Source organism: Penaeus vannamei, chromosome 4 (assembly GCF_042767895.1).
Source record: "Penaeus vannamei isolate JL-2024 chromosome 4, ASM4276789v1, whole genome shotgun sequence".
NCBI classification, from domain to species: domain Eukaryota; kingdom Metazoa; phylum Arthropoda; class Malacostraca; order Decapoda; family Penaeidae; genus Penaeus; species Penaeus vannamei.
The window spans coordinates 21,917,103-21,929,602 of record NC_091552.1 but is presented as its reverse complement, the minus strand read 5'-3'; the positions used below and the strand labels follow the sequence as shown (position 1 = coordinate 21,929,602).

At 35.0% G+C, this 12,500-nt stretch overlaps 2 protein-coding genes across 4 annotated transcripts in view; one reads left to right on the top strand and one right to left on the bottom strand.

Annotated features, from left to right (window-relative positions):
* The window catches only part of LOC138861481 (zinc finger protein 236-like), an 18,725-nt gene extending 18,568 nt beyond the window's left edge, over positions 1-157 (top strand). For both annotated transcript variants that reach the window (XM_070120864.1, XM_070120865.1), the window contains exon 2: positions 1-157. This exon is cut by the window's left edge and continues 2,583 nt beyond it. The gene's annotated coding sequence lies outside the window, so the exon portion shown is untranslated.
* Positions 158-4,390: 4,233 nt separating this feature from the next.
* e(y)3 (enhancer of yellow 3) overlaps positions 4,391-12,500 on the bottom strand; it is a 17,444-nt gene continuing 9,334 nt past the window's right edge. The window contains exons 3-14 of one of the 2 annotated variants that reach the window (XM_070120862.1): positions 11,766-12,500; positions 11,438-11,576; positions 10,893-11,107; positions 10,623-10,748; positions 9,373-9,490; positions 8,737-8,871; positions 8,473-8,595; positions 7,840-7,988; positions 7,451-7,598; positions 6,566-6,704; positions 6,281-6,455; positions 4,391-6,155 (exon numbers count right to left, since the gene is read on the bottom strand). The exon at positions 11,766-12,500 is cut by the window's right edge and continues 81 nt beyond it. In XM_070120862.1, the coding sequence (XP_069976963.1) occupies positions 6,031-6,155; positions 6,281-6,455; positions 6,566-6,704; positions 7,451-7,598; positions 7,840-7,988; positions 8,473-8,595; positions 8,737-8,871; positions 9,373-9,490; positions 10,623-10,748; positions 10,893-11,107; positions 11,438-11,576; positions 11,766-12,500 (2,327 nt within the window). In that variant the 3' untranslated portion in view covers positions 4,391-6,030. The remainder of the gene's footprint in view (positions 6,156-6,280; positions 6,456-6,565; positions 6,705-7,450; positions 7,599-7,839; positions 7,989-8,472; positions 8,596-8,736; positions 8,872-9,372; positions 9,491-10,622; positions 10,749-10,892; positions 11,108-11,437; positions 11,577-11,765) is intronic. The other variant, XM_070120863.1, reaches the window with a different exon arrangement.

Genomic DNA, 12,500 nt, shown 5'->3' with positions numbered 1-12,500 from the left:
TTTCATTATATTACAAAGTTAATGACATTATACCTATGCTACTACCTCTGTTACCCAGTGATGTCAATGTTTTTATTTCTAAGGAAACATTTATTTATATTTAAAATGAGTGTAATTAAGAAATAAATCCCTATTTATTGATGTATCTATAATGATATAGGATTGTTTTCTTTAATTCCTGATTTTGCTCACACGATCTTGTAAATTATATCAACATCATTACAGAAATAACTGGCTTATGGTCTAGGATTTAATATTACTAGATAGTTGCATTTTCCTCAGTTGCTATGACTGTTTACACTTTCAATGAAGCTTCTCTATTCATTAATCAAATAGATCTCCCTTTAATGTCTACAGAATGTGAGCATTCCAGTTCTAGATTTTATAAGTGCAGTGCATGGCTGTTTTTTTTTTCCAGTCTCCCTTTTTATATATGATTATTCTTTTGAAATTGATTGGCCAAAAAACAGCAGCCGTACTGAATCAGGGAAATATCAGTAATGAATAGAGTAAGTGGATATATATATATATATATATATATATATATATATATATATATATATATATATATATATATAAATATATATATATATATATATATATATATATATATTTTTTTTTTTTTTTTTTTTTTTGTTTTTTTTTTTTTTTTTTTCAATCTTGTTATTGGATGGCTCTCTTTTGTAACTTCAATCTTGTTTTGATGTATTTGAATGTTTGATAACTATTATGTGTCTGTGATAATGCTTTTTAAAGATGTTCTCAAACAAGAGTGCCTTTTCAATCATGTAGAGAGATTTTTCCCTCAAGTGTTGTAAACATATCTGTAGTATCATTTACTATTGAGTAAATATACAAGTACTAAACCCATTTGTTTTGTTTTAGTTGTGATAAGCAGCCCTTACATAATACATCAACTGATAAGACTTGAAGATCAAGGAAGTGTCTTTACAGAATTTTATGATTTTTAAGTGTACGCAGAGGTGTTTAGATAGCAACATTGTTGGTACCATTATTTATTAATTTTCACCAAGGGAATGCCCCCTAAATTATTTTTCTTTTCATAGTGACTGCTTATAAAAATTAATTATTCTACATTTTTGGGACATTTTTTTAGTAGACCGTGGAAGCATACAAATTGGATTGCTATTTGAATTTTAAAAATATGTGTATTATTTTTTAAATTATTACATATTGGGGAATAAGAAAAAATTGTCTTCTCTAAATATTCCCTCAAAATAAATTTTCTCATACAATGTTTCATATGTAATGCCGTTTCAATAATAATAATAAAAAAGAGGAAAGGTAAAGACAGACAGAATTCCTACCATGTGAAAAAAATGACTAACTTTTTACCCCTGTGCTCATATTGGCAACTTCTATAAACCATCAGAAAATCCTGGTTATACCATTAAGATTAGATCATTAGTTGGTGTGCACATTATCACAAAATATATGTCACTGAAGTCTGCCACCTCATGGCCCATAAAAGTATAAAAAGGTCATGTGCCACATCATTTCTACACACCATTCCCTCACAATACCTTGCTCGTTGTTGGGAAGGCTTAGGATATGGAGACTGAGGCCCAAGGTGGGGGATCACCCCCACCTTGGACCTCAGCCCTTGTCTCAATTAATTTTGCTTGGTCTTTTCTTCTCACCTATCCTCTTCCATATATTCTTCATCCCCTTCTTCTATCCCATTCCTAAGGTACTGAAAGGATGAAAGGCTGGCTTTGTGTCAGTCATGATTGGCTTCCAGGGGCCATGGGCTCAGAATTTCCTTGTTTAATTACCTAGCCCTTAAACCCTTATGGGGACCTTGAGGACCGTTTCTTTTCCCAATTTTATTCAGGCTCACCATGGCCAATAATGAAGATTCTTTACCCTTAATAGGGGCACTAAGGCTTGCCATTTTATCAAATAGCCTATCGATCTTTGGTTTTAATGGTTTTCCAACCTCTACCCCTCCTTTGACCACAGCTCCGACCACTGATACTAATACCCCCTCCATGATGTTTGCTGACAATTCTATCCAATTTGAACCACTCACCCAGGTTATTACTCAACCTCCAGAATGCACCCCTTCCTCTCTCCTAACATTCTCTTCTCCATCTGCACAGTCTTCTTCTATGGCTCCCCCCTCTTCTCTTGTTACTACTCTTCATCCTGATTGTCCTCCACCCCACAGAACTACTCCACTCCACACCACTCCATCTTCCTCTTGCCTTCGTCCATCTACTGCCTTTACCTCTGCAAACCTTTTGAGTTCTCTCTTTGACCCAGCCAAGTGGGATTGATTCTTTATGATCCCCCCCCCCCCCTCCACAGCCCCCTATTCTGAGAATACCCTTCTCTTTCAACAATGCCTCCAAAAACAAGTAGGCAAAGTTATCTTTCACAGTCGGTTTGATCATTCACGCCTTGTCACAGTCACATCTGAATCCCAAGCTCATGCACTATCTACCCTAATTGACCTCAATGGCAAACACATTCCTGCTGAACTTCACACCTCTCTTAATACTTATACTGTTTCTATCCCCCCAAATGCTTGTCCTATCTACAGCAAAGACTGGTCAAAGTGTGAAAATGACTTGCTTACCTGCCTTGCTGATTATGATACAGTGGCAGTAGTGTTACACTATTCCTCCCAGAGGCATGCATAAGTCCTGTGTCAATATTGCCAAGATTAGCTTCCGTAGACATGACCTCCCTCATGAGGTTTATATAGGTGGATTGTCCTACTATGTCCAACCATATCAACCCCTTCCTCGTCAATGTCAGAAATATTGGCATTTTGGCCACCCAGCCAAACAGTGTTGCTCCACAGCCCGTTGCCCTTTATGTGCCCATGCTGGTCATGACTGTTCAAATTGCCCTGCTCAATCACATACATGTGCCAATTGTGGAGACACAAAATTTACTTTATAGGAGCTGCCCTGCCTATAAGCTCGAATGTGAGGTAGCAGACCTCAGATTCAAACTAGGCCTCACTCTACATGAGGCCAGATGTCAGTTTACTCCTCTTTACCCTTTCCAACACAATACTTTACCATAGTGCTATGTGACCTTTGATGTCTAGCACATGATTTGTTTCAAATATTAAACATTAAACATCCACACACAGCTATAATACTGATCTGACCCAATTCCTTGAATTTTCTACAAAGGTTTTAACTTTCAATATTTTTATTAGTATTACTTTTATTATTGTGAGGGGGTCCCTCACTTCTGACAGGTTATCTGGAATATTAATTTTTATTCACAAAAAATGAATAATAATAAAAAAGGGAAATTCAGTACTTATCCCCCCCCAACCTCCCATGATCGTTGTCATTGTTGGGAGGCTTAGGATACAAAGACTGAGGCCCAATATGGGGATCACCCCTGTCTTGGACTTCAGCTATCGCCTCAACTAATTTTGCATGATCTTTTATTCTCCACCTTTCCCTTTACCTTTCTTCATCCCCTTCTTCTGTCCACATCCTAGAGTGTGAGAGCCATGCTGAAAGGATGAAAGACTGGCTTGTCAGTCCTGAACGGCCTTCATACTCTTTTATTTCCTCTTTACCTCATTAACTACCATTCTAACTAGCAGTGCTCTACAACATTTGACATCTAATATATTTTGTCTTTATTGGTAACTAATTTTTAACCTTTTTCCCACAATACTTTATAATTTTGCTGTATGATCTTTTGTTACCTAGGGGCTTTGTCCCCAAGCCTCACCCTATTGCTATATATTGTAAACGCTGCTAATGACCTTAGATATTGATGCAGCAAAATTTTGCAAAATTTGCTTCTCAGTTATTGTTTGGGAGACACTGCTATATTTGTTGGCATTAAATATATTGGCTCTCCAATAACAAATAGATTACTTTAACTCATTGGCTGCAGGTACACTTATTGTCCACTTAGTCTTTTTAGTGAATTTGGTTGCACATATGGCTCCAGAAGTCAGTATGCATTACTTAACCTACCTAATTTTCCAATTCTTTAAAGTTTCTGGGTAATTTTTTTTTTTTCTAATGCTATTAATATTGATAATGCCATGGTTATTTCAAAGTTATTAAAAAAAAAAACTAACAGCAAAAAAAAAAAAAGAAAAAAGAAAATAATAATAATAATAATAATAATAATAACAATAATAATAATTTACAAAAATCAATGTTTAATAGTTAATCAAGTGAGAATGGCAGGACCAATAATTTTCTCTTTGGTAACTAAGCACTTATAGAGCTATCTATGTGTAAACACAATTCATAAACTAAAGTCATGAACATGGCCTTTATTTCATGAGAATGGATTAACAATTGTAGCATTGATCCAGGAAATTGCCAATGTCTTGTTTTACATGGCTGGTCTGAAATGGATAATAAAAACCAAAATCTGTAGAGATAAATTATTTAATGCATTTTTTTCTCTTACAATGCATCAGAATGACTAAAATAAAAAAACCCACTACACATGAATTTTTCACTGGATAAAAAAATATAGAAACTTAAAATCACCTCTGTTAGTTAAAATGTTACATCATATTGCCTTTGCTCTAAATTAATAGAAGATACAAATTTCTCTTACTTTCTACATTACTCAGAAGATCAAAATATATTGTATAAAATTCATCCATTTACAAACCTATTTACTCTTTCCATTAACATGTGACACACTAATTTACAATAAAATTTCAGCTGGTGATGTAATATAACTCATACTCATTCACTGACTTTGAAAGGTTACAAAATATGCTATCACCTTAAAAGAGGGATTAAGACTGGGAATTCTCAAAGTGATTAATGTTGATCCCAAGGATTTGCAGTGTCATCCAAGAGGTTCATGACATATCATGCAGGCATCAACAAATGGCTAGGGGATCAAAGGAGGGTCAATAAGTGATAAGACCAGGGCTTGTAAAATGGATAGAATTATCTAGTGTTGCTATGAGATTACTTAACACACGGGACTGAATTATCTTTTTGGTTAGTGACCAGACAGGATTGTTGGCGCCGATCGGCAGTTGCCCTGTTTCCGCCTGGCTTGTTCGGTGGTTTGTGAACAACATTAGGCAACTAAAAGCTTTTATTTTGTTATCATTTGAAAAACTTTAAAAAAGTGAAGGTATAACTTCCATAAAGCCATAAAGTTTAACCATATAATTATTGCTGCTACTGGAGGAGATAACAATCTCTGTCTGATAAGCTGATAGCGCAGGAATGTCAAGCGATGGTGCCAAACATCGTCAGGTCCAAAATTTGCCATGGTAAGAATGGATGCCAAACATATCGATTGGGTTAACTGTCATAGTTTTTTTTACTTTTCCCATCCACATTCTGCATATTTTGTACCTTTCGCATTCCCATAACCTTCCAATAAGAGTTCCTGATTCAGTTTTATGATATAATACCTCTACAAAATATAATGAATTGTAATTTTCATTTAAATTCTGATTGGGAATCAATGCAAAGTTTTTAGTTTCATTATGGGATCAACTGACAGAAAAGACAGAGAATCCCAGGTAAAGAAATTGTATAATATTAACTCTTATATGGAAGCTATAATTATGCCTACCTTACTTTACATCAGTGTTACAGAAATCTTGTTAGTGCCGCAAAGAAGGGATTTTTTTTACCACCTGGGCCCATAATGGGGGGGGAGGGGAGCATCCAAATTATACCTCATCTTTTTAATTGTAAATGTTAATCTCAAGTTGAAATTAGGAAATGTTTTTATTTCCCGAGGTACATTTTTTTGTCATATCTAAGAAATACAGGGAGCTCCTTAAGAGCCCTATCCCCTGGGCCCTTAAATGTCTAGCAACGCCACTGAATATACTCATAACACAGTAAGGGAAGCATATGGAAATTCTTGTTTCATCTCCTTCTCACAGGTATAATATAATAAAATTCAGAGCAATTTTTAAATCATTGGTCATTACATTCACAATTGAGAATATAGATGGAATATGAGTTTCTGTTATTCACAAACACAGAAATACAAATAACACTTTTATAAAAAAAAAAACACTTTCTTCTAATATCCTGATGCCATCTTTTTCTTAGCAGCAGCAATGATTCTTGAGTGATTCAGTGCCGTTGTATTACGCATCTTAAAACAGTTGTTGCAAAAGCGTTCATTTTCATACATTGTAGAGCAGCCTGAAATGTCAAAGTATAAGTTGATGAGAATGTCCTACAGCAGGAATTATCTGTTTGATCAATAAAATATCGAAAGCAAGATATTCTACAATGACCTTAATACTCAAGTATAAAAATTATCATACCTTCACGGTGAATATATTTAGGGCAGTTTGAGCAGCGTACCATACCATCTTCAGGTATGCTTCTGTACACCTTTAGGCACACATAACAGAACTGACGTCTTTTCCAGTACTTATCACAAGGAACACACAGTGTTGTAGCATATTTCAATTGTTTATTATCTTTGTCCTTCTTAAACTGAAATGCAACAAGTAGCCAATTAGATTTGATTTTATAGAGTAATTAAGAAATGCTTACTGCCATAAGATTAATTTTTCAAAGAAATTCTTTAAAACAAAAGAACTTACCTCATGCTGCCATTCAGCATTTTTAGCATGCTCATTGCCAGCTGGAGTCTTTGATCCACAAGATGAACATATGGCACACTCTTTACAGTGCCAACGTCCATTTGGTACACGACGTAAGCCCACACAGTATATGTGGTATCTGTAATGAAATGTACAAATTATTCCACAACTAATTAACCAATAAAATAATTGAACTTGTCAAGCTGCTTTTTAACCCACTAGCGCCAGTATATTTTGAAGCCAAAAATAATAGTTTCCAGGCGGCTCCAAAATCGGCATATGGGGCTGGCCCGGAATCTGCCCACGCACCCATGGCCAGCTACGGAATTGGAGCACAAGCTCCGATCCAACGTCGCACTAGCGGGATACCCGGCAATGTTTATTTTTCCGGGTGTCTGATATGTGGGACACCCGTAATCAATGGGTTTAGCTAAATATTGTTGTACTTTGATTTTAGTAATCTTATCAGCTGTAATGTAAAATTAACTTCTGTTTCACATGTGTAGGTAACTATGAAACAGTGTATCTAGCCTGAGGAGATACAATAGTTTTCATAAAAAGAATCCTTTGGATATACTAAAGTATTAATAAACAATGTAAAAAATACAACTTTCCATAGAAGTAATGGTAATAACATAATATATAAATAAATATAAACTCTAACTGGAATATACCTTTAAAAAGTAAACTTCCATTGTATTTCTGGGAGAAGGGAATACTTTTTCCCTGGTCTTGTGATATTTTAAAACTTGTTCTTTGTTTTGTTTTACTACTCAAACCCATATTTTGACTTTGCACTTGACTGCAGACTAATAAATAACATTTATTTTTTTACTACTCAGTATGTTTAACAAATTGACCTCTAATTTCAAGGCCTTTACTTACCCACGGTCACACATGTCACAGAAAATCATCTTCTCTTCATCATCTGGGTCACTACAGAGAACACAATTTTTGCAATCCATGCACTGCCAGTTATATGATTCAATTTTCGGTACCATTGCTAAGGTAAGATCAATGCATGTTGGATGGCCTGAAAAATGAAAAAGTCTTAAGCATGTACAATATTGGTAGCTACATATTTGATGACTTAATCTCATACATGATGGTACTTTTAGCTCTAGGGGATCCATTTCATTGGCTGATAGGTATTTAAAGTGTGCCAGAGCAAAGAGACAGTACTTGAGTTATGTATCTTTACTTTTTTCAAATATTTACAATAACACAATTTCTAACTATCCCGCAATTACAGCATCCTTGAAATATTTACTTACTTGCAGATCTACAAGAGCCACATATAATAAGTGGTTCTGGTTTTCCTCCTTTATTGCGATTCTTAGTACCACTACAGACCTTGCAACGAGGCAACCCTTCACCCTTTTCATCCTTAATGTCAGCACCATCTGCTTCATCTGTGCCTTGCCTGTGTGACCATACATTGGGAAAGAAGTTATATAAGATTTCTGTATATTGTGGTACATACAGTTTTCCTTTAATCATGGTTATACTACATTAGCGAAGGTATGTAACTAGTACATTCTCAACCAAATGACTAAATTAGAACAATCATTTAATATATTTCCTGGTTTTCTCATAAAATGTTACAACAAAATAAACAAACAAATAAATACTTAAAATAGATATAGAAAAATAAGAAAATTATTACACATATATGGACATAGCTGCACATAGGTGTGAGCACACATACTTCTACATACACACGCAAAATCAAGTTTCATAGAAAAAAATAAAAAATAAAAATGCTCTTGGAAGAATTGCCAAAGATTAAATTAAAATGTTTTTTCAAGAAAATTAAAATAATTCAACACAATATAAATATATAAATAGTAATAACAACAAGCCAATAAATAAAAAATAATTTGGTAAATAACAACAATAATCCTCACGTTGGTACTGAAGCTTCCTCTTCAGAGTCTGACCCAGCACCATCAGAACCCAAGGGATCTCGTGTAATGGGTGGTGCCATGACTGAGTTTAAGGGTAAAGAACTCAGAGCCGCTGGGGTGTATCTGTTGATTTTTAACATCAGTAAAATAGAGAATACTTGAACTTACCACTTACAACTAAATTTATTAGCAGTAATAACAACTGTTAAGTAAATACTGTATATCTATACAAAAAGACCTATACTATTACATGTAACTACTTACTCTCTATAATAATCTGTAAACTGTCCTGGTAAAACAGCTACAGGATAATATCCCATTTTGGTATACTCAGGTGGAAGCTTCTTGCCCTTGCTAGATGGCTTTTGCAGAGAGAATGTCTGAAGGTCAAAGCTATACCTGGAATGGAAGAATACAATGTTTAGGTAAATTTTCTGAAACAGAGACACTGAATGCCTAGGACTTACTATTCTCAGTAATTAATATTCTGCATTATACTCCTTAAAGCCCAGGATCCACTAGCCAGATTCAACCCTGGGTTTGGCATGTCTTGGCTGATTTCAAAACATAGCCATTGTTAGAACTACCTAATAACACTTTAAAAATCTCCAAGATACTCTTAAGATATAGTACACCACAGCCCGCAAAAAAATTGCAGGATCTGGCCAATAAATGAACTAGTATTGACTCTTTTAAATCTCCAGGTAGCACACCCAGGCCTGGCCAAAATGTCAATAATCCAAAACTTGAGTCAGGTCCTTGATAAGGCCCGCTTATTATAAAAAGAACTCATACTATACAATAACACAGTTTCAAAATAATGGAGTAAGGGTTATATGTAATTCAAATCAACATTTTTCATTCACAAACTGAATGTTACACAGTTTAGTATATATACACCTGCGCTCATCTCGCTTCTCTTTATTGAATGCTGCATTCCATCTAGCAGCATCAGCAGCCGCTTTCCTTCCATACTCTTGCATTTTAGATTTGTCTATGTTGGCCATGGAGTAGTTTACTGAAAGAAAAACAGTAAGTTGGACAAGTGTGAGTAAAATGGACCTTGTTGGATATACATATATGGGCCTTGTTTAAAAGAACTTAAAAATCCATGACTATTTGTGTCCACCCAAGCCTTCAAGTTGCTGAACTTTTAGTTTCATATAGGTGCTGTAACACTAGCACTTTTTCCGTCAATCTTTGACAATTTTCTGAAATTTTGCCCATTTTTGACCGAATAGTTGCTTTTCCAGTCAGACGATAATGATAGTTTCCGTCTGAAAACCTTAATGTCAACTTTTTCAGCCAAATGTAGTCAAATCGAGAGTTATATTTGAGAATGTTTGTATTTATGTTAAATAAAATCGTCAATAAATTGACGGAAAAAGTCCTAGTGTGACAGCACCTTAAGTGTCCCAAAAGTGTATATCTGAAGGGTCACTGACATATAATGTTAGTGCTAATTAGAACTGGTTATCAGTACTTTTTCACTTTTTTCTTCTAAAATTCCAGATAATCATTAAATAATTTGAAGACCTGTTAATGCAAGGTTTTCTTAGAATGTAGGTAGCCTAAAAGGGCTAATACAGAACTTTGGATTATTACTCAGATAGGTTACAAACCACAGGGCAAGGTACATAACATGCAATATAATCCAATATGAAATGGGACCTGAGACAAAATTAACTAATATTAACCAAGCTTAGGTATTTCTGTGAAACAGCAGCGGAATCTGAATGTAGTCTGAATGTTGTGCTGAAAGTGCAATGTTATAGGGGTCCAAGCCCTTTTTCCTTGCAGAAACACCCTTCTAAAAGACTAAGTGGAACACTCTTTGCATCAACAAGTGGTTTATTTATCAGAAACTTGAATCAGCATTAAGTAAAAAAAAAAAAATTAATTCCCATTTTAAAATTCCCTATTCTAATAACACCAATTTTGCCCTAAACAGAAGTGTAGAAAGTTATGGCTGAAGTTTTACAATGAAATGTGATGAGGCTTCATCCAGATTTCTATCTTGTTCTATTACATTCATTAGCTTCTTCATGTAGTGTTCAATGGTTTATAAGTATAATATTCAAACTTTAACTGTGGATAGCAGTTTAAAGCAATATTTGATATTCAGCATAAAATCAAGATTTTTTACTCACCTTTTCCCCTCTCTTTCATTTCATTCTCCTTGCGTTCCCGCAAGAGGCGCTGCAATTCATCAAACTTAGAAGGAAAATCATTAAACATAACATCCAAAACATCTTCACTCCTTACTGCAGTCAGACCTGAAACAGAATATTTGTAAATCAAACTAATTTTATGAACTTGCCCCCATAAAATCTATTTGAATATCAGCAAGAAGTCATACTTTCTTTGGGAAGAAGAAAATATTTTCTCCCCTTAATGCTTTTTCAACCATTACAACTTACCCAAATCACATGCCATTTCCGATACCAAGCCTTTCTCTTTCAGGTAATCCCGTTCCTGCATGTCTATGGGTCGTCTGCGCAAGTCTGGATATTTGCGTTTGAAGGACATTATTCCCAGATATTGAGAAATCTGTTCTTGAATAAAATAATGTTCTCCTAATCCTTCCAAGGGCCATACATACTCTACAACCTTTTCTGCTGTGAAAGCTTCAGTGCTGGAAAAAAAGGAGAAAGCTTCAAGCAAAGGGGACCAAAAGTTATGTGAACATTAAAACATTCTAAAGTCTCTGATAAATAATGTAATAAATGTAAAAACTCTTTACAAAGAAAATTTTACTGAGAAAAATGTCCACTTCACAAAATCTTCATTTCTTGGGCAAGGGTGTATTTTCGTCCAGTCTATATACTGTAAAAAATACTAATTCACTAACAAGCATTAGAAAAAGCCTTTACTTTACAGTAAAAATAATAATAGTAATAATAGCAACCAATGGCAATAAATAACTATATAATTTCAACATCTGTACTAAAACAGCAATTCTCACCTTTCTGGAACAATGACTTCACAACGGAATCTACGAACTTCCCTTTTGGACATAGATCCCTGTGAGTCTTCATCCTGGGGAAGGTTACTATCCATTCTTGTATCCTCATCCAACACAGATGGATCTGTTTTGTATAAACCTTATTTCATGTTTAAGTGAAAGTAAAAACCAATGTGAAATATTATGAAATGTAGAAAGTTTTGTCCCTACCAATATTCTTCAAATCACAACAATATTTTGTCAATGATATAACAATATATTCAGAGTAAAAATATTTTGATTCTTATATATGCAGAGTATTTTTTACGAGATCATGAATATAACACACCTGGTTTCTCTTTCCTGAATTTTCCTCCTTCTCCTCGTGGACGTTCATATGACTTCTTCTTTCGCTTCCTTCTAGTTGATGGTGTTACAATCTCCTCCTCTTCTTCTTTCATTATCTTCTCTTTATCATCCATTTTTTCTTCTTGAATTTCCTTCATTTTCTCTCCAATAGACATGTCATCTCTGCTTTCCTCATCACTCTTTTGCATTGTATCCTCTTTTTTGTCCTCGGCTCCCAAATCCCCCATTAACTGGTCCTCCACTATGCCTCCCCCTTCTGTTTCAGGTTCAAAGGGTAGTGTGTTTTGCCTTTCAAGAATCTTGCCCTCAAAGGAAGCACTGCTTACTGGTAAATCTTCCATGCACATTCTCTTGCTAACTGGTTCTTCAGCACTTTCTATTTCTTCATTCAGGGCCCTCTTTAATTTGATTCCAAAGGTATTTTCATCCTCCCCTTCTGGGATAGTAGTCTCCCTGGTTTCTACCGGGGCATTAGTTTCACTTCCTGAGGACTCCATACCCTCTAGATCATCTTTCTTTTCCTCTTGAGCTTTTTCCTTAAACTCAGCTTCTGTCAATCCTGTACTCTCGTCACTACTCAATTTCAGTGTGCATGTTTCCCCATCCTCTTCCACTGGAGACTTTACATTTTCTTCCTGCATGACTGTTTTTTCTTCTGATTCTACGCATGACATCTCTTCCTGGTCTTCTTCCACTGGGATAACCTTCTCCTCAT